This window comes from Canis lupus, chromosome 32, assembly GCF_003254725.2.
Source record: "Canis lupus dingo isolate Sandy chromosome 32, ASM325472v2, whole genome shotgun sequence".
NCBI lineage: Eukaryota > Metazoa > Chordata > Mammalia > Carnivora > Canidae > Canis > Canis lupus.
The window spans coordinates 38,758,190-38,785,145 of NC_064274.1; the positions used below are offsets into that span (position 1 = coordinate 38,758,190).

A 26,956-nucleotide genomic window follows, 5' to 3' on the forward strand; every position below is an offset into this window, starting at 1 on the left:
ACTCACATGGGGATCCCTGGGTGGTGCAGCGGTGTAGCGCCTGCCTTTGGCCCAGGGTGCAATCCTGGAGACCCGGGATCGAATCCCACATTGGGCTCCTGGTGCATGGAGCCTGCTTCTTCCTCTGCCTGTGTCTCTGCCTCTCTCCCTCTCTCTGTGACTATCATAAAAAAAAAAAAAAAAAAAAACCTCACATGATGCCAGTGGAATCCACAATGTAATATATTTAAAAAATTAAAAAGCTGGCAAATGTTAGAAGGGATGCATGTTATTCCACTCCTCAGGATTTTTCTCCAATCCTGAGGACAGAACAGTGTTGGAGAAGATATTTGGGGTCGCTGTCTTCACTTTCTCACACCATCCCAAGCAATGTAGAACAGACCTTTTTAAGACCTATAGAACCTGTGTAAAGTGCTTTTGTATTTAAAGAGCTTCTTGGTCCCCTATTGGAGTGGGCTTGAATGAGGACAACTGCAGTTGTCTGGCCATCCCATGGCTTGTTTATGGAGATGCAGTAGCAAACCCTGTTTTTGCATGAGGTCTAAGCCTCTACCCAGCTTTACTAGGAAACTCTATAATTTGGATGATAACATATATCTCAATCGCCTTCTGTCTCCCCTCTTTCTCAAACTGGTTCCAACCCGTAAAGAAGCCCAAATTCCAACACAGCATGTAGATACAAAAACAAGTGAAAGAATGAGAGAAGAAAACGTTGATGGAAGAAAATGCATGCTGCTATTATACAGCAAAATACTATGTATATATAAACATTTAATGAAAGCTTATTTTGAAAAAGTGTTTAAAAAATTTAAGTGTTTTAAAAAATTGCAACTCGATACTCAAATAGTGTTGAGTTCTTCTTCCCCAACTTGCTTCCAGAGTCATGTAGTATTCCAGTCTTTCTGGCTGAGTCCCTGCCGCTGGAGCATGGCACCTTCTCCTGTTGCCTAGTTTCTGAAAACCAGTGAGAAAGAATATTGGTTTTGGGGTTCAGCCTGGGGCTAGACCCTGGATGTATGAAGTTCAGCGAATTACCTAGCCTTCCTGAGTCTCAGGTTTTATACATGTAAAATGGGACAATACCCCCTCGAGGGTTGTTGTGAGGATTAAGTAATAATGCATGTGAGACAGTGACACTGCCATTCAGAAAGAAATCCAGATCCATGTCTAGGTATCCACTGGGTATGTCCATAACTAGATAGTTTTTGAAGCAGTTTGAGATCTTTCCCTTGCATGGAAGTGGAGCATGAGTGGTCATGCTTATACTCAGAGGCTTTTTTTAGCACAGATAAAATGCCAAAACAATAAAGATTTTGATCTCATGTGTTCCTTTGTGCAAACAAGCTTGCCTAGCAAAACGGTGCAGATAAACGCAGATGAAAATGGACTTTATACAAATAAATGAAATTATGTTTCTCTAGTATAAAAATAGATCAAATGGTAGAGCACAAAAATAGGTGAAATGGTAACATAAACTGACTTGTGTAATCAGAGGGTCAACTCTTGACATTTTTCTCTCTAAGCTTTTTCTAATAGTTTTGTTGCTAAGGCTACAATACAATGTTTTTGCCAGATTGGAACAGGATTGTCAACTCTAATGAAGATTAAGTAGCTTTCCCAACTAGATTTTTTTTAAATAAGCATCAGTTAATGCTGCTGGCTTTCAAAGCCATATTCATGAAGAATGGAAAGATCTTTAAAGAGCTGCTCTTAGAGACTCCTAACTCTGGGAAATGAACAAGGGGTAGTGGAAGGGGAGGTGGGCTGGGGGGATGGGGTGACTGGGTGACAGGCACTGAGGGGGGCACTTGACAGGATGAGCGCTGTGTGTTATGTTCTATGTTGGCAAATTGAACTCCATTAAAAAATAAACAAAAATAAATAAAAAATAAAGATCTGCTCTAAGAAGATATAACTAATAAAATTTGAAATTTAGCAGCATTTCTATTCCATAGTTATTCCAACACACAAGTTTTTATCATGGTTACATTGAACAAAAATAACTTAAAACAGAACTTTACATATTTAATAAAAAGATGAAGATATTATTATTTACAACTTTAGCCAAAAATTAATTCCTTCAAAAGGAACAGGTTATTTAATGAACAATTCTTTTGACTGGTTGGGAAAGTGTTGCACCACGGCTCACAAATTCACACTTGATTTATTCTTTGAAGATATAGATAAGTTACAGGATTAAGTCCTCTGTCTTTTGGTTCCTGCCATTAATTGGTTAAAGTCATCTGAAGACTGTGTAATTACAATGCTCCCAAAGAAACCTGGAGTTTTGTAAAGTACAGTAAATGGAAAGTAATGTGTTATGGACATTCAATTGCTAAAAGGATGTAAAAGGGTAGGAGCCATTAGGAAAGGTGAAGAAACACTTCTCTTGATGTGCTTGCTGAGGAGCCAAATGAGCTTCTTGATCATGGACAGAAGAGACCATCTAAAATTTTAAAAATGTAGAGCTGTTTGTGTGTCCATTGATCCTGCATTTCTACTTGTGCACTAAAGCAGGAAAACTAAATGAAATATTACCTAGCCAATACAGGTGATGTGTTTTCTTCCTCTGATGTCTTTATATCTTTGTAGCAAGAAATCCCAATGTTAATTTCCAATAGGAAAAGCTGAATATTAAAGTTAAAAGTTTACCTTAACTTGAATATTGTAGCATTAGTGACATCTGGTGGAAAACGCGTTACAGTGTAGCATTATTTAGGTATCCTGATCTTTCCTGTATACTATCACTTTCATCAGATTTTCACACAGCCCTCTCCCCAAGTCCATGGGAAGAGTGTACTTTCTGGCCCCATTGAAGTTTGGCTTAGCCTTAAGACTTACCTGCATCAGTGGAATATGGGCAAAAATGTCAGTGTGAAAGTTCTGAAGATAAGCTTTAAGAGTCCTGGTGAGGCATTGCCCCTTCAATGATAGAAGGAGACATGTGCCCTGCAGATTTGCATGAGAAGAAGACAAGCACTACAGATAACCCACAGACTTACAGGAAAAAAAGTTGTTATTCTATGGTTGTTTGCTGCAAAAGCCAATTAATACATGAGACTATTACACACCTCTGTATGAATTCCCATGGAGGCTTGACTCCTCTCTCCAATTGATGACACTGGGAGAAGAATCCTGGAGACATGTGGTTCAGTCCCTTCTGGGGCTCTATTTCAGATCCTGATAGGTCCAGTCGGAACATGTTTCCATTCCTCTACCTATGGTAAGCAAAACTGAGTCAAGAGTCCAGGGCAGGCTCATCAGACTCTCTTAGAATCTTGGTTTCTCTGTTTAACATGGTGTGGAAGTCATGTAGGGCTTTTTTTTTCTTCCAAATTTTTATTTAAATTTTAGTTAGTTAACATATAGTGTTATTGGTTTCAGGAGTATAATTTAGTGATTTATCACTTACATATAATACCCACTGTCCATAGGTCATTCACAATTCTTGCATCTGTTGGTTTAAATATCTTCCTCTTAAAGTGGACTTCAAGGTATAAGAGGGCAGGACAAGTTTAGTTAGAGCCATAGGCCAAAGCTTTTCCAATTGAGCTTTACCAATAAAGCTCGTAGCTTGGCTCCTACTCAGCTCCAATATATGTACTAGTAGGAGTCAGTAGTGTTATAAGCCACAAATTATGAGTGGTAATATTAGGATCGTTTAATTTGGCGAATAAAAACAACTAACAGAAATTTAAGTATTATCAGTGATCTATTAAAAAAGTTGTTACTGGTGAACATTTTTCAGGGAATGACCACATTATTTCTGGTTATTTAGCAGAGGCATTTAGTGTTTCCTAAAGCAGTTACTGCTTTCTAAAAAGAATTTCAAACTTTTGTCCCAAAAGTAGGGCCAGAATTTTTAACTCTTCATATTTTTACTGAACTTCCAGTTCTGCTCTCCTCAACCAAATGTTTCATGTTTAGAGGTTACAAACAGCCCAGAATTTAAATGTTTTAATCTTACTAGTGTCCACTTTGTAACATACCTCATGCTTGGAAAACCAGACTCTTGACCATACCTTAATTCAAAATCATTTTCATTTCTGCAGAACTGCTTTTCTTATTCAGGAAAAAGACATATATGGGTGGACCTCAATTAGATAGCTTCAACAATTCTCAAGGCAATGGGCTTTCACTATAGCATTCACTATACCTGTCATCAAATACTGGCACTTATTTGTCTTGCAATGAGAGAATTGCCCTTTATTCTTAACAAGCAGGCAACTGGATCGAAGAGATTAGATTACTCAGGTGAGAAAACAAAGACAAATACATAATGAGATAAACCTGTGTAGTAACTGCCTGGAAGTTTGCCATCTATTTTCCTCTCCATATCTCAAGCTTCAGAAAGACCAGGACTTTGTTTCATTCATCCTAATACTTGGCACTTTAACAGGTGCTCACTTTGTAATTTCTGAATGAGTGATACAGGCTATACGTGTTTTTACTTCATAGTGAAGGTTAATGAGTTAATTCATATAAAAAGCTTAGAGCGGTGTATGATATTAAGCACTTAATTACAAAACAAGGTAACATTTAGAATAGAGATTAGAAAAGACTTCAAAAATTTGCCTTAAACTGACCCTTAAAAAATAAGGAAAACTAGGCTGGCAATAAGGCTAAGAGGATAGAAAAGTTCTCCAGTCCACTATATGCTAAAATGAATTAATTCCAAATGACATGTATTATTTTATACAGAGAATGATGCTTATTTTAAGTCTAAGGTTATAAGATTAAAGGGATATAATAAAAGCTTGTTCGTTAAATTGAAAGTACCTCCAGATTTATTCAAGTTTGTATCCGTAGGCCTCAGTAGGCACAAGATATTATTTGCTATACTGAATCCATTCTATTGTATGTGATAATACCACACCAATATAAACATATTTTAAGACAAATTTTAAACATACATATTTAACTTTATTTCATCATCATTTAAAGCTTGATTTTATAAAACATAAAAAAATTAAAAGTTCTGTATCACAAGAATTTAAACAGTGGCAATATACATAGTGGCATATACATACATTTGTAGGTTCGAGTTCTACAACAAATTAAAATCAAATAATTGGAAATGTTTTCAATATGGAAAATATACAAATGAAATAAATGGCAGAGACTTATTATGAGCAATGTTTCATTACTTGCAGGTTATCATTAGATAATTTCAGAATCTAAACAAAGACTCTCAATATTCAGACTTCTGTTTCTGTATTTTACATTTAATATCTCCCTACCTATATTCCAGAGTCAAAGTCCTTGACCAAAAGGTCTGATTTAAGAAGGTCTGATTTAGCTTTATGGCGAAAGTTATCCATCTACAGTTACCACTTTTAAGGAATTGACAACAATGCCAATGTGATCTGCTAGTTCCCTTTTGAACAACGTGCAATAATTTATGCCAACCCTGTATAAAGTCATACAGGTAACAAAAAATGGAACAATTGTGCACAGTTCAATAGATGTATAATGTTAAGTTTTCCCAGTCTAAAAATTAACCAGTGAAACAAAATTTATCAACTATAGTTGACTTGGTTTCAGGAAAACCGTATCTGAGAACTACAAGTACATCACTGTCCTTATCTCATCCTCAGTCATTGGTGGGAATTTTATAGGCCACCATGCTATTTACTTTGTGGATAGTAGTAGTAAATGAACGAAGACAGACTTCCTCAGAATTGGTAATAAACTGTGGTCCTGACTCTTCCCATTTTTCAGGTACAACCAAATCTTTGTATAAATCAGTAGGTCAAATGAACTTAAATTGGGGATAAGATCATTAAAGTACAATTATTTTTTAAAAGGTACAACTATCCTTCCTGTCTCCCTCACATGTGAGCCACCTATCATGTCAGAAAAGCTAGTTTAGGGATCCCTGGGTGGTGCAGCGATTTAGCGCCTGCCTTTGGCCCAGGGCGCGATCCTGGAGACTCAGGATCGAATCCCACGTCAGGCTCCCGGTGTATGGAGCCTGCTTCTCCCTCTGCCTATGTCTCTGCCTCTCTCTCTCTCGCTCTCTGTGTGACTATCATAAATAAATAAAAAATTAAAAAAAAAAAAAAGAAAAGCTAGTTTAGCTTGATCTCTAATCAGTTATATTAGCTAATTGCTTTTCTTCAATGGAAATTTTAGTACAGAAAATACTGTACTCCTTTTTACTTAATGAAAAACTCAAGCTTTTTATTTTCTTCAAAGAGAAAAGCCATTAAAGATATTTGCAGAAAGCATATAATTAATCACGAGACAGCAGAATCTAAGCCAGAGAAAGAGAACATCTTGGTTCTGTGACCGCTGTATCCTAATGCCCAGAACTGTGTCAGGCATACAGTAGTAGGCATTTAGGGTATATCTGATGAATGAAGGAGTAACTAAGCTAGAAAAGAAAGACACAGTTATACCTGTAAGTCTTAATTATATACAAGGAAATGTGTAGAAAATAAAAATAATGGAAGAAATTACATCAAAATATTCATCAGCAAACTTTCATTCCTGTAGGAAACTTTCATTCTTTCCCTATTCAGCACTTGCAAATAAAATGCAACCAGCATTACTTTAGATTCATGACGTTTTTCTCACTTATATACCATGACATGGATAATTAAGAAAAAATTCAACAAAACTGTTAATTCTTAAATAGCTTAGTCTTTCCACAACAAGTCTGAACCAATGTGAAGTCACATAATACTTACAAGAGACTTCCAACAGTAGCAGAAACGTCATGGTAGCTGTGATCTGTCGGATTACAGAGCGGATCTCATCCTGGATGGCCTTCTGAGACTTTTCTCTGGGTGTGCTACTGAAGAAAGCAAATGAGTTGATTCATTTTAAGCTTTAACAAGTTATTTAAAACACCGGTAAGATTATTTGTTTGATTAAATGCTTCAAAACTCAAATTAAGTAATGCATTCAAAAGGAGTTTTTAAAAAATGATCATAATTTCATTTATTATTCCAGGTTTTAAGGCTGATCTTAGTATCAGGTCATTAAATAACAGATGACTAGAAAACCTGCCAAGTGCTTCAAGTCAGGAAACATTCAGCATATTGTAAAATAAAGATAACAATTAGTATCTAAGATCTTTAATTGGCATAATCATTTTGGCATTTTTAGGAATACCTAAATGTCTAATTCTGTAGTACTTCAAATAAGATGTTCTATCAAGTTGTTTTTATAATTAAACGTTTTCTAAAATAGACCAAAGGCTTCAGGAACAAACTACATTTCATTATGAGAGAGAGTTCTAAGTTTACAGGTAAGCATGCCTAGGACAATGCTAAGAATTAGCATATAATGAGGGGTATTTCCCATCCAGAGGATCTAAGAACTTCAGTTCAGAGTGTCTTAGGAAGTTCATAGCATTAAATGAAATACAGTAGAGCTGCATATCAAGCTAGGAGAAAATCTAGGATAATACTTCATGGTTAAAAGTACCTTGACACAATCCATTAAATGGCCCACCTAATACATCATGTGTAGCTTACATATAGCACCATAAATACTAAAGGTTGAAATTTAAGGATTTTAGACTAAGGGCAGTTATGTTAAAAGTACACTATACAAGTCCATAATAGGCACGACTCTTTTGTGAGCACAGTCTGTGAGTCTTATTCTTCTCCACGGGAGATCTAACATAGTTAGAAACAAACTACCTTATACGAAACGAGTTCAATATAGTTAGAACTCATTTAGTCAAGAAAACAAGTTTTAGGGAAAAAAAATCTATGAAAAGTGGAAGCAATTTAATTCATACTTACCTGTCATCTTTTGTAGTCTTGTCGCACTCATTATCAAACTGCCACCTTTCGGGCAGCCCGGGTGGCTCAGCGGTTTGGGGCCGGCTTCAGCCCAGGGCCTGATCCTGGAGACTCGGGATCGAGTCCCATGTCAGGCTCCCTGCATGGAGCCTGCTTCTCCCTCTGCGTCTCTGTCTCTGTCTCTCTCTCTCTCTCATGAATAAATAAAATCTTTAAAAAAAAAAAAAAACTGCCACCTTTCAAGGACTTCACCGCTTTCAATATTTGAGATGAATACCACCAGTTTCTGAACTGAACACTTGTATAACCAATCTGCAATACATAACAAGGCATCTTTTTTGGTTCACTGCATTACAAAGTAACTCTTTCCAGGTCTCACTTTCTACCCTTAGCAAATTTCTACCACTGGTATTTTGGAACTCCTCCAACCTGTACAGAAAACTTGCCTCACAATAACCTAGCTCCTGTTGTCCAATTCTCAGTATCTGTACCAGATGTAGTTAGTACTGAATGCTAAGCACAGAGTAGTGAACATGCAGTATACTCTAATCCAAGGTAAACTGCAGAAGATGAGCATTAATCTAATCACTGCAGCAATAAATGTAAAATTTTAATTGTAATAAATATTAAGAAGGTGCAGTATGTGATCCAATGAGAGAATATGGGAAAATTTGACTCAGGGAATTCTCACTTGACTTCAGTTCTACAAGTAAATACCATTAAATATGCAAAAAGTTACAGAAAAGGGTACAGGTCTAAAATACTGAAAAGCGAAAAGTATCTGACCAGAGGATTGAAAGGGTAATACAAATACAATTAAGAAAGGGAGAATGAACAAGGTCGGTTTGTGCAAGATACATAGGGGTCAGACCACACAAGGTCACATGGGCTAAATTAAAGAACTTATACTTCAAGAATCAGGGAAGTCATTACTGTGTCTGAAGTAGGGTGTGATGTGATTAAACTTATATTTCAGAACTATCCTTTAGGCTGTGATGTGTGGAAAGTAGAGTGGAAGTAAAGAGAGGATCTAGGGACGCTAACTGATTAGTAATTCAAGCAAGAGGTACTGAAGGCTTAAGGAAGGATAAATTGGTAGAGATGGATCATTATAGGTAGAGTCAAGAGATTTCATGGTTAAAATTGTTAAGATTTATTGGATACTTATGAGACTAAGGAAGAGGAAATACTCAGGGATAGTTTCCAACTTTCTGGTTTATACCACTGGTTGGAAGGTTGATCCATTCATTGGGAGAAAGAGAATGGAAATGAGACATGATGCTTACAGTTGTTGTTGTTGTTTTTTTTTTTTTTTTGGTTTTGTTTTGTTTTTTAAGGTTTTCTTTTTCTTCTTCTCTTTTAAAGATTTTATTTATTTATTCATGAGAGAGAGAGAGAGAGAGAGAGGCAGAGACACAGGCAGAGGGAGAAGCAGGCTCCATGCAGGGAGCCTGATGTGGGACTCGATCCCAGGTCTCCAAGATCATGCCCTATTGGGACAAAAGACATGAGCAGAAATCTCACAGAGGAAGACAAAGACATGGCCAACAAGCACATGAGGAAATGCTCCGCATCACTTGCCATCAGGGAAAGATAAATCAAAACCACAATGAGATACCACCTCACACCAGTGAGAATGGGGAAAATTAATAAGGCAGGAAACCACAAATGTTGGAGAGGATGTGGAGAAAGGGGAACCATCCTGCACTGTTGGTGGGAATGTGAACTGGTGCAGCCACTCTGGAAAACTGTGTGGAGGTTCCTCAAAGAGTTAAAAATAGACCTGCCCTACGACCCAGCAGTTGCACTGTTGGGGATTTACCCCAAAGATACAGATGCAATGAAACGCCAGGACACCTGCACCCCGATGTTTCTAGCAGCAATGGCCACAATAGCCGAACTGTGGAAGGAGCCTCGGTGTCCAACGAAAGATGAATGGATACAGAAGATGTGGTTTATGTATACAATGGAATATTCCTCAGCCCTTAGAAACAACAAATACCCACCATTTGCTTCGACGTGGATGGAACTGGAGGGTATTATGCTAAGTGAAATAAGTCAATCAGAGAAGGACAAACATTATATGGTCATTTGGGGAATATAAAAAATAGTGAAAGGGAGTAAAGGGGAAAGGAGAAAAAATGAGTGGGAAATATCAGAAAGGGAGACAGAACATGAAGACTCCTAACTCTGGGAAAGGAACTAGGGGTGGTGGAAGGGGAGGTGGGCGGGGGGACGGGGTGACTGGGTGATGGGCACTGAGGGAGGCATTTGATGGGATGTCACTGGGTGTTATTCTATATGTTGGCAAATTGAACACCAATAAAAAATAAATTTATAATAATAAAAAAAACTTTATTGGGTACTCTATTAGTAGTATTTTCTTTTTTTTTAAGTTTAATTCCCAGGCTGGATACAATTTCATTTTCTTTTATCTTAAAATAATGATGGTTTTGAATTCTAGGCAGCTATAGAAAATACATCATGTGAAAAAATATATAGTGGATTTCTCTCCAATAATAAACATCATCATAGTTATGTAAAATTCCAACTCGTTCCACCTGGCTACACGAACTGCAAAAATCACTTCAATGGGAGTTGATAGAGATTGTTTTGTGAAGCCAGATCAGATTCCTAACATCAACGTATTTAACTCACTCAAAATGTGGTAGGGAAGAGTGGACTTTCTTTCAACTTATTTGCTTCCTTCCGATGGAGAATCACTATATTTGAGATTGCAGTGTTCTACACCTCTTTGTATAGAGCTGAAAAATGAACACCAAGATGCCAGAAAGTACGGGTCCAAGAAGGCCTGCAAAACTCAAATTGGTTTTCAACAATTAAATACCTTTCACTTGTTCCACTACATGATTATTTTATGAGCGCAGGATCTGTTGTTATAAGCAAGGTGAGTCCGTATTTCTGCACTCTGGTAGAGGTTTCAGATGGATATATGCCACGCTGATATAAAATGCTGTTGATGCCAAATGCTGAAAACAAAAGGAATATTAAAGTTATTTCCACTTTGTAACTCTGGAAAATAAAGCCTATTTAGATGTGGCTGCGGTTTCAGTCATGGCGTCAAACTGAAAAAGCCTAAACGTGCGTTTGTGCGTGTCTTGCTGAAAGCAGAGTAGGTGAAAAGTGCCACCGAAAATCCTTAAAAATGTTGCTTCTAAATCAAAAGAACACGATAGGGATCCCTGGGTGGCGCAGCGGTTTGGCGCCTGCCTTTGGCCCAGGGCGCGATCCTGGAGACCCGGGATCGAATCCCACATCGGGCTCCCGGTGCATGGAGCCTGCTTCTCTCTCTGCCTGTGTCTCTGCCTCTCTCTCTCTCTCTCTCTCTGTGTGACTATCATAAATAAATAAAAATTAAAAAAAAAAAAAAAAAAAAAAAAACAAAAGAACACGATACCTGCGTTTATGCGGAAATAAAAATGCCAAACTGCATTAACCTAGCGTCAAAGTAGAACTACAAGCTCAGGGTAATGCAAGCCCCAATTCAGGTTACGTGATCACAGGGTGTGGAAATAGGCTTTTGCGTCTGGATTAGCAATTGATTGATTAACCGGTCGGATGCTCCAGAGCAAGCCTCTCCCTCACTTTTCCCTCCTCTTCTCCTGCCAGAGTCTATCAGAGGGTACAAACACGGCCTGGTCCAGGACAGAGTTTCCTAAATCTAGCCCATCGCCCTCAGTACCGGAATCAAAGCTTGGTGGATGGGCTGTTCAAAGTGCACTGGGCTCCACCGCTCGGGGTGGTGCCGGGCGGCCGGGCTGGGCAGCCTGTGGGATCCGCAGTTTCCCGCAAGGCTGCTGCTGGTGCAGGGGCGCGGCGCGAGGCAGGCCGGGCAGCACCTGGGCTTCCCGCTCCCCCAGGAGCAAGGCGCCTAGATTAGATTCCCCAGCCAGGCGGGCGCTGGAGCAGAGCCGCCCCCACCCCCGGCCCCCGCCTCCGGGCCGGCCGGGCCTCCAGGGCCGCTGGCCTCAGCTGTCCCCGCCCTCTGGCCTGCGGGAGGGGGACTCACAGAAGAACTCGGCCACGATTTCCGCCTCCAGCGCAGGGTGATGCCTTGCTCGCGGGAGAGCTGCGGCGCCATGGCCAGGCCTAGGGACGAGGGAGCGCGCTGCTGCCCGGCAGACCAGACGGCGACCGCACAGCCTCCAACGGTTCCCGCCACTCCTTTGGAAAGTAACGACGCTGCTCCCCGGGGCCTTCGCGCAGGCGCGACGAGCCTCTCGGCCCGCCCAGCGCCAGTCTCCCCGCTCGCCGGAGGGGGGCGCCTCGCGCAGGCGCAGTGCGTAGGCGTGGTCAGGCGCTTCCGGGCTGTCGGGGCTCGAAGGGTCCTGGCGGGCACCTGGAATTGTGGTCGCGGGGCCGCAGCTGAGGCGAGAGGACTGCAAAACCTGGCTCTGAGCCCGCTCCGAGGCCTGCGGAGTGAGGCCCAGGATCCCGGTTCGGCAGTTTCAAAGCGATTTTCATTTTTTTTTTTCCCAAAGCTATTTTCAAAGTGATGTGAACTGCGCGCCGGTTGCATCTTAACGTGGCCCCAGGGACCCCCCCCACCCCCGCAAACTTTTGCTTAGATGCTTCGAGCCAGTCAAGAAGCCGCCTGCGTGGCACCGAGCACAGCTGGAGAGGGCCTGGTGACTGTCTGCCGGCGCAGCTTTTAAGAAATTGGGGGCGGCCCGGGCGGCCCAGCGGTTGAGGCGCCTTCAGCCTGGGCCTGACCCTGGAGCCCAGGGGTGGAGTCCGCGTGGGGCTCCCTGCGTGGAGCCTGCTTCTGCTCTGCCTGTGTCTCTGCCTCGCTCTCTCTCTTTCTCTGTGTGTCTATCATGAATAAATAAATTCTTCTTCAAAAACAAAGGAATCGGGTTGGGGTTAAAGGGGTGAGCCGCAGCCCTTGTCCTGTGCTGTCAGCCGGGAGCCGCAGGGGCAGCCTCTGTGCCCGGGAATAAGTTGCTCGGGAATAAGTTCCCCCACCAAACAGGCCCAGACACAGTGAAGAAGTTGTCAGGGAATTTTGACCCACGAATTCACTGATTTTACGTTAGGATGAGAAGCTTGGCAGAGAGCGCACAATCCATGTCAATTGCAAAAACAGTGTAGTCCTTGAAGGAGCTAGAAATATTATTTGTAAAACTCAAGCCTCGAAAACTACCTACCAGACATGCTATCTTACTTGCTTAAATGAGAAATGCCCTAGTGTCTTACTGTTCTATGATCGCATGACAAGTGACCGCAAATTGATGGCTTAACACACATTTATTATGGTCGGGTAGATCAGGGGTTGGTGTGACACAGCTGGATGCTCAGCTTAAGAGTCTCACGCAGTTGAAATACAGGTGTCTCTGCAAGTGGAATCTCATCCGCTTGCATCCATCAACCCAGAAGATCCAGGGTTCTCGTCCAAGCCCCTTGGTTGTTGGCAGAATTAATAACCTTGTGTTTCTTGGACTGGCGTTATTGTTTTGCTCGTTGGCCAGAGGGGAGTCTTGTGCCTTAGCCAGATGGCTCTTCCATAGACCTTCTCATACTGCGAGTCTCTCTGACTTCATGGAGATCCCTTTTAAGGATTCATCTGATTGGGTTAGACCTAGTCAGTTAATTTTCCCTTAGCTGATTTTTTTTTTTTTTTAACCTTTGATGAATTTAATCCGGGAAGTGAATCCTATCATAGTCACAGGCTCTGGCCACACTCAAACAGAGGAGAGTATCTAAAATGTGCTCCTTCGAAGTCATGGATTTTTCTGCCATCTTAGAATGCTGCCTATGACCGTGTTATCAGATTTTGATCAGTTTGAAACATAGCTAATAGGCCAAGTAGCCGTAAAATATTTTCCTTACACCCTTTACTCTTTTGTACCTGTGTATACACAGGTGTGTTTAAATCACCATCTTTCACTCCTTCCACCAGGAACGTAGAGGCAGAACTCAGGCATGATACTGGTAGAGCCACATGCTCAGCTTACAAAAATAAAAATTGTTTCTCTTTCTGAGGAATTTTATATCGATACTGAGCACTTAAGGAAATATTTTTTTCGGTTTCATTTTTCTGAATATGTAAATAATTGTTGGTATAATTCTGGAGATTCTAGAATTTATTTTTTTAATTTTTTTATTTAATAAATTTATTTTTTATTGGTGTTCAATTTACAACATACAGAATAACACCCAGTGCTCATCCTGTCAAGTGCGCCCCTCAGTGCCTGTCACCCATTCACCCCCACCCCCCACCCTCTTCCCCTTCCACCACACCTAGTTCATTTCCCAGAGTTAGGAGTCTTTATGTTCTGTCTCCCTTTCTGATATTTCCCACACATTTCTTCTCCCTTCCCTTATATTCCCTTTCACTATTATTTATATTCCCCAAATGAATGAGAACATACAATGTTTGTCCTTCTCCGATTGACTTATTTCACTCAGCATAATACCCTCCAGTTCCATCCACGTCGAAGCAAATGGTGGGTATTTGTCATTTCTAATGGCTGAGTAATATTCCATTGTATACATAAACCACATTTCTTTATCCATTCATCTTTCGATGGACACCGAGGCTCCTTCCACAGTTTGGCTATTGTGACCATTGCTGCTAGAAACATCGGGGTGCAGGTGTCCCGGCGTTTCATTGCATCTGTATCTTTGGGGTAAACCCCAACAGTGCAACTGCTGGGTCGTAGGGCAGGTCTATTTTTAACTCTTTGAGGAACCTCCACACAGTTTTCCAGAGTGGCTGCACCAGTTCACATTCCCACCAACAGTGTAAGAGGGTTCCCTTTTCTCTGCATCCTCTCCAACATTTGTGGTTTCCTGCCTTGTTAATTTTCCCCATTCTCACTGGTGTGAGGTGGTATCTCATTGTGGTTTTGATTTGTATTTCCCGATGGCCAGTGTTGCAGAGCATTTCCTCATGTGCTTGTTGGCCATGTCTATGTCTTCCTCTGTGATATTTCTCTTCATGTCTTTTGCCCATTTCATGATTGGATTGTTTGTTTCTTTGGTGTTGAGTTTAATAAGTTCTTTATAGATCTTGGAAACTAGCTCTTTATGTGATACGTCATTTGCAAATATCTTCTCCCATTCTGTAGGTTGTCTTTGAGTTTTGTTGACTGTATCCTTTGCTGTGCAAAAGCTTCTTATCTTGATGAAGTCCCAATACTTCATTTTTGCTTTTGTTTCTTTTGCCTTCGTGGATGTATCTTGCAAGAAGTTACTGTGGCCAAGTTCAAAAAGGGTGTTGCCTGTGTTCTCCTCTAGGATTTGGATGGAATCTTGTCTCACATTTAGATCTTTCATCCATTTTGAGTTTATCTTTGTGTATGGTGCAAGAGAGTGGTCTAGTTTCATTCCTCTGCATGTGGATGTCCACTTTTCCCAGCACCATTTATTGAAGAGACTGTCTTTCTTCCAGTGGATAGTCTTTCCTACTTTATTGAATATTAGTTGACCATAAAGTTCAGGGTCCACTTCTGGGTTCTCTATTCTGTTCCATTGATCTATGTGTCTGTTTTTGTGCTGGTACCACACTGTCTTGATGACCACAGCTTTGTAGTACAACCTGAAATCTGGCATTGTGATGGCCCCAGCTATGGTTTTCTTTTTTAAAATTCCCCTGGTTATTCGGGGTCTTTTCTGATTCCACACAAATCTTAAGATGATTTGTTCCAACTCTCTGAAGAAAGACTATGGTATTTTGATAGGGATTGCATTAAATGTGTACATTGCCCTGGGTAACATTAACATTTTCACAATATTAATTCTGCCAATCCATGAGCATGGAATATTTTTCCATCTCTTTGTGTCTTCCTCAATTTCTTTCAGAAGTGTTCTATAGTTTTTAGGGTAGGGATCCTTTACCTCTTTGGTTAGGTTTATTCCTAGGTATCTTATGCTTTTGGGTGCAATTGTAAATGGGATTGACTCCTTAATTTCTCTTTCTTCAGTCTCATTGTTAGTGTATAGAAATGCCATTGATTTCTGGGCATTGATTTTGTATCCCGCCACGCTACCAAATTGCTGTATCAGTTCTAGCAATCTTGGGGTGGAGGCTTTTGGGTTTTCTATGTAGAGTATCATGTCATCAGCGAACAGGGAGAGTTTGACTTCTTCTTTGCCAATTTGAATGCCTTTAATGTCTTTTTGTTGTCTGATTGCTGAGGCTAGGACTTCTGGCTATGTTGAATAGCAGTGGTGAGAGTGGGCATCCCTGTCTGGTTCCTGATCTTAGGGGAAAGGCTCCCAGTGCTTCCCCATTGAGAATGATATTTGCTGTGGGCTTTTTGTAGATGGCTTTTAAGATGTCGAGGAATGTTCCCTCTATCCCTACACTCTGAAGAGTTTTGATCAGGAATGGATGCTGTATTTTATCAAATGCTTTCTCTGCATCTAATGAGAGGATCATATGTTTCTTGGTTTTTCTCTTGCTGATATGATGAATCACATTGATTGTTTTACGAGTTTTGAACCAGCCTTGTGTCCCAGGGATAAATCCTACTTGGTCATGGTGAATAATTTTCTTAATGTACTGTTGGATCCTATTGGCTAGTATCTTGTTGAGAATTTTTGCATCCATGTTCATCAGGGATATTGGTCTGTAATTCTCCTTTTTGGTGGGGTCTTTGTCTGATTTTGGAATTAAGGTGATGCTGGCCTAATAGAATGATTTTGGAAGTACTCCATCTCTTTCTATGTTTCCAAACAGCTTTAGTAGAATATGGTTTCTTCTTTAAACGTTTGATAGAATTCCCCTGGGAAGCCATCTGGCCCTGGACTCTTGTGTCTTGGGAGGTTTTTGATGACTGCTTCAATTTCCTTCCTGGTTATTGGCCTGTTCAGGTTTTCTATTTCTTCCTGTTCCAGTTTTGGTAGTTTGTGGCTTTCCAGGAATGCATCCATTCCTTGAGATTCTAGAATTTAAAAGCCTGGCAAAATATGTTTTTCATGTATAGAAGAAGTATTTATTAAATGCTTTTTAAATAATATTTTATTTATTCATGAGAGACACAAAGAGAGAGATAGAGGCAGAGACACAGGCAGAGGGAGAAGCAGGTTCCATGCAGGGAGCCCAACATGGGACTCGATCCCAGGTCTCCAGGATCATGCCCTGGGCTGAAGGTGGGCAGTAAACCACTGAGCCACCAAGACATCCCTTATTAAATACTTTTTTGTGCACTATGAGGAGATGTGAAATATTTAAGTTTAGAAGACCAGTCTGTACCTTTTGAGGAGTTTGTAATCTAGTGTTGTTTAAATATGCACACTTGAAAAGAAACAAAAATTGAAGTCTTATAAACTTGGCTTTATCCAGCTCCTGCCTAACTCTATGGCTGTCTTTCAGATTACTTTACCAATCTGCATATTCCTTTAGTCACTTTTCCATCTCAGGGCTTTTCATAATGTGCTTACTGCTGCCTATAAATTTCTACCTGTTCAAATTACTTGATTGATTGATTGATTTTTACTTAAATGTAACTGTATTTTAGAGATTTCCTTTGGCCTCTCAGACTATAAGATCCTACCCTTATGCATTCTCCTAGCATTTCAGAGCACTATTTCAAAGCAATGCTTTCATTGTTACAATGAAAACGATGACATTGTAATACTTCTGTAATGATTTGTGTTATATCTTCCTTGTTGCCATGGAGGATCCATGATGACATTTAGTTGGTACTCCATCAATATTTGTTGAATGAATGATCATTTGACTATTTTCCTAGGAAAATTTCATGGAAGAACTCAAGGCCTTTTCAAATTGGAGAGCAGGTTGGATGGATGAGGTGAGGCCACATTTTGAGAGCTTCAAATATCCACCCTAGTTGGATGTACCAGGGATTTCTAGGCTCTTAGAACTGACATAATTAAAGGTAGTGTTGTAGAGTGGATTGTATATAGGTCAGTCTAGAGTGGTGGTCCTCAAACTTGAGAGTGTGAAAGAATCACTTGGGTATTTTGCTATATGTAGATTCCTGACTTTTATTCTCTTTTCTCCAAATCTAATTCAGTCCAGTACCATAGCCACTAGCCACAGCTGGCTCGTAGTCACTTGAAATGTGCTTGTCTGAACTGAGATATGCTACAATTATAAAAATATCAAATTTCAAAGACTAGTATATAAAAAAAAAGAATGTAAAGTTTCACACTGATATGGTTTTTAATTGATTACATATTGAAATAATATTTTCACATGCATCAGAATAATTTTACTTGTTTCATTTTAGTTTTTTAATCTGACTACATGAATATTTAAAATTATATTTGTGACTCATCTGAAATTTCTGTCAACAGTGCTGGTATAGATGATGACATGCTCTAACCAGCATCCCAGATGATCCTTACATTACTTTTAGAAAAGCATGAAACCATAATGGATATTTTAGTAATGCAGGCCTAGGAAGTTGAGAGCCTGGACAGATGGATGCCAAAGAGTTTGAATAAGAAGGTATATGTGTATTAGAACAAGATATTTTGAAAATTGAGTTAATGACTCAAAGGAAGAAGGGTACACCAAATGAATCCAAGGGGACAAGCCTGTAATACAGGCTAGTGTTGGTAAAATCTATGGGGATGTTAGGAAGAACTGCCCAAACTTGAGCCTATTCTGTTTCTTATTTATTTTGTAAACACTTAAGATTCCAGAAGCTTTGGAGAGATTTCTTTTTTCTTTTTTAAGATTTTATTTATTTATTCATGAGAGACACACAGAGAGAGGCAGAGACAGAGGGAGAAGCAGGCTCCCCACAAGGAACCTGATGTGACTCCATCCCGGATCCCAGGATCAGGACCTGAGCCAAAGGCAGACACTCAACTGCTGAGCCATCCAGGCATCCCTGAGAGATGTCTTTGCTATTTTAATTGCTCTGTTTGACATTGACATCTTATTTAAATCATCATGAATGTTTTTAAAAACTTGTTTTCAGTTACTTCAGTTTAGTTTTATTTACAATTCAGTGCTGTCTTTCTACTGTGTAGGAGAAGGCTATTTGGGCAGTGAGAAGGATAAATATAAATTGAGATTTATTTCCATAGAAAATTCAAGCAGAGAGCATAACCAGACAAAACCGCATAAGTAAAAGAGATAACTATGAGAAAGTGTCATAAACAGGCCTATATTCAGTAATAGGATGCTAAAACCAGAAATGAAATTTCTAAAGCTAAAATCAAATGGAACTTTAGACTGCAAGAAACTTAATTAATGACTTGGTTGAACAGTCTTATTTCCTCAGTTGAGGAGACTGAGGTCCTGAGGAGACATGTGATTAGTTTAAGATTCAATATCTAGTTAGAAGATTTAGTAGTAGAATCTAGAGTTCATGACTTAGTCCCTTTTTAAATTTTATCAATTTAAAGACATGGTAATGAATGCTTTTATTTTTAAAGGCTATTTAAAGAAATCAACTGATTTTAGTTTAAAGTTATTACCCCCAGACTTATTTATTTATTTATTTATTTATTTATTTATTTATTTATTAGCATGCATGAGTGGGAAGGGTAGACAGAGGGGAGAGAGAATCTCAAGCCAACTCAGAACTGAGCTCTGAGCTCCATAGGGGGCTCAATTCCAGGACTCTGAAATCACGATCTGAGCCAAAACCAAGAGTCAGAACTTTAACTTACTGAGCCAACCAGATGCCCCAAGATTAAGGGTTTTTATTCATTAAACTGTACACATAATTTGTCAAGAAAATGGCAGTACAATCCATAATGAATTGTATGTCAATATACAAATAGTTTCAACTGCCAGAAGATGACACTGTTTACATGTGATCAGGGTATATGTTTAAATTTGTGCTTCAGCTCAAAGTAAAATGAAGGAAAAATGTATTTAATGGCTTCTAAGCTATCCGTATATGTGAAATACATCAGAATGAAAAGTTGAATCATAATATATTACAGATTTCATATCCTTGTAACTATTTATTATAGGGATACTATTTATATTTACATTCAATTTGCGTATTAATTTTTTACATGGACAAAGTGGTTGAATCATTTCTTTTTTTCAATCATTATTCTTTTTTTAAATAATAAATTTATTTTTTATTGGTGTTCAATTTGCCAACATACAGAATAACACCCAGTGCTCATCCCGTCAAGTGCCCCCCTCAGTGCCCATCACCCAGTCACGCCCACCCCCACCCTCCTCCCCTTCCACCACCCCTAGTTCATTTCCCAGAGTTAGGAGTCTTTATGTTCTGTCTCCCTTTCTGATATTTCCCACACATTTCTTCTCCCTTCCCTTATATTCCCTTTCACTATTATTTATATTCCCCAAATGAATGAGAACATATAATGTTTGTCCTTCTCCAATTGACTTATTTCACTCAGCATAATACCCTCCAAAGAATATATGGTTTATGTATACAATAGAATATTACTCAGCCATTAGAAATGAAAATACCCACCATTTGCTTCAACGTGGATGGAACTGGAAGTCCTAGTCTTTCTTCAAAACTCAATTCAAGCACCACTTCTTTTGTGAAATCTTATCTATAGCTCCTCTGGACTCTAATCACTTCTTATAAGTATTTCCATTATTTAACTGATCATGAATTCTACTTGGCTGGTTTTGTGTCTGCCTCTTTATACTTAGCTGCTCCTCCCTAAGGGCCCAGGCCATACTGCTCTGTAGTCTCAAGAACTAAGTTCAAGTGCCAACTTCACACTCTACTAGCATCTTCTATGTGCATCTGTATCTGTAGACGTACAAGCAATGCTGGCCATGTATGTTGTTGTGAGAATAATTCAAAATAATGTGTGAAAACCCTCAGAAAGGTTATTGATTTTTATTATTACATGTCATTTTTATTTTCATGGATACATACTGTGCATAGTGCTTAATATATAAAAAACAATTTTTAATGTTTTTCCAATGAAGGGGGTGGAAGGATGTACAGGAGAGTCATGTATATTTTTGATCAAGGTTCCCAAGAGTATATTCAGGGAGGGAGCAATAGCTTTTTTTTTTTTCCTGACGCCTTTAATTCTGTCACTACTAATTTGTGTTAAGGTAAAATATTGTATTTAGGTGAACCTCTTTCATCTTAGAGGGTAATGGTCTAGGAAATCAGACTGCCAGATTTCAATCCAGCTCTGGAACTTGTGAAACATGAGATTTCAGAGAGGATATTTAGCTTCTACTTAACCTTCCTGATCTCTATCCAAACATTTATTCATTCAATGCTCAACAAACACATATGTGATGTTCTGTTGATTCTTCCTCCTCTTCAGGAGGAAGGAGAAAAAGAGGCACAGTGATGAGGGTCATGAACTCTGTTTTAAGTATCCAGGATATGAATTGAAGCTTGTGGTTCCAAAGCTCATATTCTAATTAGAGAACTAAACTGCAGTGATTAGTCAGGCATGGGATCTTTGCTTACTATGCAAAGGAGATTTAGCATTTGAGTCTATGTCAGGAACCACCTGTACCAAGGGAAATCCCAACACTGTCATTATGACATCATCTCAGTGGTTACAAAGCACAGGGGAGCTCTTGAGCTGTAGTAGTACAGATCCTGTCATAGTCACTAATAGGAAAAGGACACAGAAACCTGGTAAGTTCTACATTATAGCACTGGTCAGTCAAAACATGACTATGGTCAGCTTAAAGCTAAGATAGTGGTCAATTCAAATCCATGGTTGTGTCATTTTGAAGATTCTGAGTGCTTGGAGGCACGATTAGATACACAGTTGATGTCTGTCAGTGCTGAGCTGTTCTTCAGCAAGTGACCTTGATCTGCTCAGAATAAAGGAGTTTCTTTCATGGTATTTGATAGTATCGTATGTATGGGGAGCACTAGTAATGCTGAAATCCTGTGACTCTACCCCTGGGACAAGGAAAGATTAGACTCAATGGCCAGTTTGTTAGCTTGTTATCCACCAACCTCATTGATTTCTCTTGTACAGCTGAGATACAGAGCTAATCAATGCCTGTTCAATCAGTGTCATGGCATCATCTGACTTCAGGACATATCACAAAAATACTCAGAATTTTCAGCAGAATGGCAAGTGCCTGGCTGGATCATTGGTGGAGGATGTGACACCTGATCTAGAGTCATGTGTCTAGTTTCTATGTTGGACATGGAGCCTCTATAAGGAAAAAAAATTATGAGACACATGTGGTAGTATGTCTGATAACATCATCACTCTGAGGCCTAAAACATGCTTGAATGTCATGAATTCAGAATAACTGTTCATCATGTTTGGTCAGTTGAAGGAAAGCTAGTTCTTGGAATAGCCCTCATTGGACAGCATTCTTGGAACGTCCTGGGTTCTACGTCAGCTTGGGAGCAGTCCACTTGTAATTGAGGGTTGTCCACTGGTGCCCAGGATGACTCCGTGTGAGAAAGCTGGCAGTGTTTACACTGGGGAAGGTTGACCACAATTGGGTGACTGTCGCCATACCACATCTTTACTTTGGGTCAACTGCTTTGTGTTTTGGGTCAGGGATTGAAACCAGGAGTTAGATGACTGAGTTAGGATATGGACCTTACTCTTGGCTCAGGCAGTCCCCCAGTTTGTGAAATGTCTTCCATAGAGAATCAAGGGCAGGAAGATTTGAGACATAGGCAGAGGCAGCTTTTGGACCAGGAGTGCAGAGCATGATCTCCATGACACTTGGAAGGTCTCAGGTATTCAGGTACTCTCTACACACATATTCAACCCCACTCCTCTCCTGGACCCCTTACTCATCATATTGTAACTCTTGGCAAGTCATCAACACAATGATTTCAGATCTCAATTAATATGTTGTTCTGTATTTCCATATTGTCTCATCTAAAGAAAGATATATGCCCACACAGTGTCTGCTAGCGATTTTCCTTTCCATTTGACAGTAAGTGCATTTGATATCATCTCATCTCTTCATGATTTTCAAGCCTATAATACAGTGTTGTTAATTACAGGCCCTTGATTGCAGATAGAAATCCAGAACATTCTGAATTTGCATCATTGAAGTTTGTACCCTACCTGCATCATTTCCCACTTTTCCTCCTTCTAGCTCCTATACTATTCTCTGATGCTGTGTATTGACTATTCTAGGTTCCCCATATATGTCCCAACATGCAGTATCTGTCTTACACTGCCTGCTTATTTCTCTTACATAATGGCCTCCATAGGCATGCATGTCATTACAATTATTGAGATTTCCTTTCTCATAACATGGATTAATATTTCATTAGAGATGAATAATATTTCATTATTTTATTAGAGATAAATTAATTTTTATCCTTTTGTTCATCAATGAACATGATGTTGTTTCTTTTTTCTCCAACGTTGTAAATGCTATTGCACTACATGTGCAGAAACCTTTGTAAAAATCAGATTTCAACACTTTGAAGTCTATTTGCCAAACCTAAGACTTCTAGATTAATGTGACAGATCTTTTTAAATATTGTGAGGGCACTCAATGTTGTTTTTCATTCTGACTTTATCAGTTTATATTCTTGTTTGGCTACCTTAAGAATACTGCAACTCCGAAGCCTTTGTACAGCCTACTGAGCCAGGTGGCTCTGCAAGACAATGATGTGTAATGGGATCAATAGTTTGAACTCTGATAATGTTACCAATCATTTTGGATTGTCTTCTAACATGAAGATGTCAACAGCTCTTTCTATGCTCATCCATTTCCTAGGATGTACAATTAAAAGCCCAAAACAAAAACTATTTATGAAATCAACTGGATACAATTAGCCTGAAAAGTGGGTGAAAATATTTCAAGTTTGCAGAAAAAGAAAAATACACCCATCCAATGAGTCAATGGAAGGTACAATAAAAAAATCATTCATTAAATTGACTCAAGAAACATTGTTCTAGGGCTACTGCATGTTTCTGCCAGCTAAGTTTCTGCCTCCTGGTTTTCAGCTGTGGTCATGATCTCAAAGTCATCAGATTCACCAATATTCAATATGAAGCCTGCTTAGTATTCTCTCTTCCTTTCCCTCTGACCCTCTGCTCCTTACACTAACTCTTTGCCTCTCTCTGAAAAAAAATCATTATTACATTTTGCTTAGGCTGCCAAGTAAAGAAAAATATACTAAACCATATATACTAAGCCATATTCCTTATGTTTCATGTGTGAACATCTTAATTTAAATTTAAATGGTCTGGCATAGTAAAACATATTGAGAAATCTAATTACATCAGATTAAATGGTAGCTGTTGAGAAGATAGCATTTGGATATATTAGTCCATGTTAAATATTAACACATAAAACTATTATTGTGGTTTAATAAATAGACCTCACTACTGACATTAGAGTTAGTCTGATGTCACAATGCAGCATATAATATAAACATTTTTCCTATCACCAAATCCTTTGGCACATAATTTCCACAATTATTCATACCTACACTATTGGGCAACATTCACCACAAAGTACAAAGTGATTTGGTCATATTATTATCATTGCTGTTGACCACTAATATTAAGGACTGCTCTGTGCTATGCATTAGTGTGCATTTTGATGTATGCATAATATAATGTATCTCAGGAGCTTGAAAACATGACCCAAGACAAAGGGAGGTGCTTTGCAAAGGAACCACTATGGTGCCCACGTTACTACTGCTTTTACTTTTGGGTCAAGATGACCCCCAAGGATACATTTGTTTAAGGTATACCACACATGGACACAGCTCAGCTGGTGGCTCAGGCAAAAGCTCCATGCAGAAGAGCTGCACAGCTCCTGGAACAGTTTGTCCAGCATCTCAGGTAGCGGCCCCACGGGGATGGAGCTGGGCAGACTTAGAAATGCATTTCAGGACCGCAGGCCCCAGAGACCAAAAACCGCTCAGTACCCCATCATTTAATAGTGAAATTTGCAAATTCCAAAAATAAAGAAAAGACCCTTAAATCAGCAAAAGACAAAAAATCCCTAACTTTTATGGAGAAAAGCCTTAAGATAACAGCAGACTTCTCCACAGAGACCTGGCAGGCTGGAAAGGACTGACAAGATATATATAGTGTCCTAAATGAGAAGAATATCCAACCAAGAACATTTTATCCACAAGACTCTCATTCAGAATAGGAGAAGAGATAAAGAGCTTCCAAGATAGGCAGAAACTGAAAGAATATGTGACCATCAACCTGACTCTGCAAGAAATACTAAGGGGGACTCTGTACTACAAAGAGGAATGGCAAGGAAAGAATCCACAAAAACAGGGACTTAATAGGTATCACGATGACACTAAACTCATATCTTTCAATAGTAACTCTGAATGTGAATGGGCTTAATGACCCCATTAAAAGGCGCAGGGTGTCAGACTGGATAAAAAAGCAAGACCCATCTATTTGCTGTCATCAAGAGACTCATTTTAGACATAAGGACACCTACAGCCTGAAAATAAAAGGTTGGAGAACCATTTACCAATCAAATGGTCCTCAAAAGAAAGCAGGGGCAGGTATCCTTATATCAGATGAATTAAAGTTTATCCAAATGACTATAATAACATATGAAGAGGGACACTATATTATATTTAAAGGATCTATCCAACAAGAGGACCTAACAATCATCAATATTTATAGCCCTAAAAAAATATTTATACCCCAAATGTGGGAGCTGCAAAGTATATCAATCAATTAATAACCAAAGTTAAGACATATTTAGATAATAATACACTTATAGTTGGCGACTTGAATACGGTGTTTTCTACAATCGACAGATCTTCTAAGCACAACATTTCCAAAGAAACAAGAGCTTTAAATGATACACTGGACCAGATGGAATTCAAAGATACTTACAAAACGTTATATCCAAACGCAACTGATTACTTACTCTTCTCAAGCGCACATGGAACTCTTTCCAGAGTAGACCACATGCTGGGTCACAAATCAGGTCTTAACCGATACCAAAAGATTGGGATCATCCCCTGCATATTTTCAGACTATACTCCTTTGAAACTAGAACTAAATCACAAGAAGAAGTTTGGAAGGATTTCAAACACATGGAGAGTAAGGACCATCCTGCTAATACATGAAAGGGTCAATCAGGAAATTAGAGAAGATTTAAAAAGATTCATGGAAACTAATGAGAATGAAGATACGACTATTCAAAATCTTTAGGATACATCAAAAGCAGTCCTGAGGGGGATATATATCGCAATACAACCATCCATCCAAAAAGTGGAAAGAACTCAAAAACAAAAGCTAACTCTGTACCCAAAGGAGCTGGAGAAAAAAAAGCAAATAGATCCTACACCCAGCAGAAGGAGAGAGTTAATAAAGATTCGAGCAGAACTCAATGAAATAGAGATCACAAAATCTGTGGAACAGGTCAACAAAACCAGGATTTGGTTCTTTGAAAGAATTAGTGATATAGATAAACCATTCCCAGCCTTATTAAAAAGAAGAGTGAAAAGATTCAAATTAATGAAATCATAAATGATAAAGGAGAGATCACCACCAATACCAAGGTAATAAATATGATTTTAAAAGCTTATTAGCAGCTATACGCCAATAAAATAGGCAATCTAGAAGAAATGGACACATTTCTGGACAACCACAAACTACCAAACCAGGAACAGGAATAGAAAACCTGAATGGACCAAATGCCAGGGAGGAAATAGAAGCAGTCATCAAAATCTTCCAAGACACAATACTCCAGGGCCAGATGGCTTCCAACGGGAATTATATCAAACATTTTAAAATAAACCATATCTATAATACTAGAGCTGTTCAGAAAGATAGAAATATTTGGAATACTTCCAAACTCCATTCGAATCCATCATCACCTTAATTCAAAAACAAAGACTCCACCAAAAAAGGAGAATTATATACCAATATCCCTGAAGAAGATGGATGCAAAAATTTTCAAAAACATAGTAGTCAATAGGATCCAACTATACTTTAAGAAGATCATTCACAATGACCAAATGGGATTATTCCTTGGATTCAAGGCTGACTCAATACACGTAAAGCAATCAATGTGATTGATTATATAAGCAAGAGAAAAAACAAGAACCATATTATCCTCCAACTGGATGAAGACAAAGCATTTGACAAAATACAGCATCCTTTCCTGATCAAAACTCTTCAGAGTGAAGGAATAGAGGGAATATTCATCAGCATCTTAAAAGCCATCTAAGAAAAGCACACAGTGAATATCATTCTCAATGGGGAAACACTAGGAGCCTTTCCCCTAGGATCATAAACAAGAGAGGGATGTCCACTCTCACCACTGCTATTCAACATAGTACAAGATGTCC

At 39.1% G+C, this 26,956-nt stretch overlaps 1 protein-coding gene across 11 annotated transcripts in view; it reads right to left on the reverse strand.

The window, feature by feature from the left end:
- LOC112671728 (rho GTPase-activating protein 20-like) overlaps window positions 1–11,558 on the reverse strand; it is an 84,566-nt gene extending 73,008 nt beyond the window's left edge. For 4 of the 11 annotated variants that reach the window (XM_049104896.1, XM_049104897.1, XM_049104900.1 and 1 more), the window contains exon 1: window positions 7–820. In XM_049104896.1, the coding sequence (XP_048960853.1) occupies window positions 7–167 (161 nt within the window). In that variant the 5' untranslated portion in view covers window positions 168–820. Of the gene's footprint in view, window positions 1–6; window positions 823–3,071; window positions 3,219–6,692; window positions 6,800–10,605; window positions 10,748–11,460 lie in introns of those variants that run through there. The other 7 variants (XM_049104906.1, XM_049104905.1, XM_049104899.1 and 4 more) reach the window with 6 other exon arrangements.
- Window positions 11,559–26,956: the final 15,398 nt, after the last annotated feature.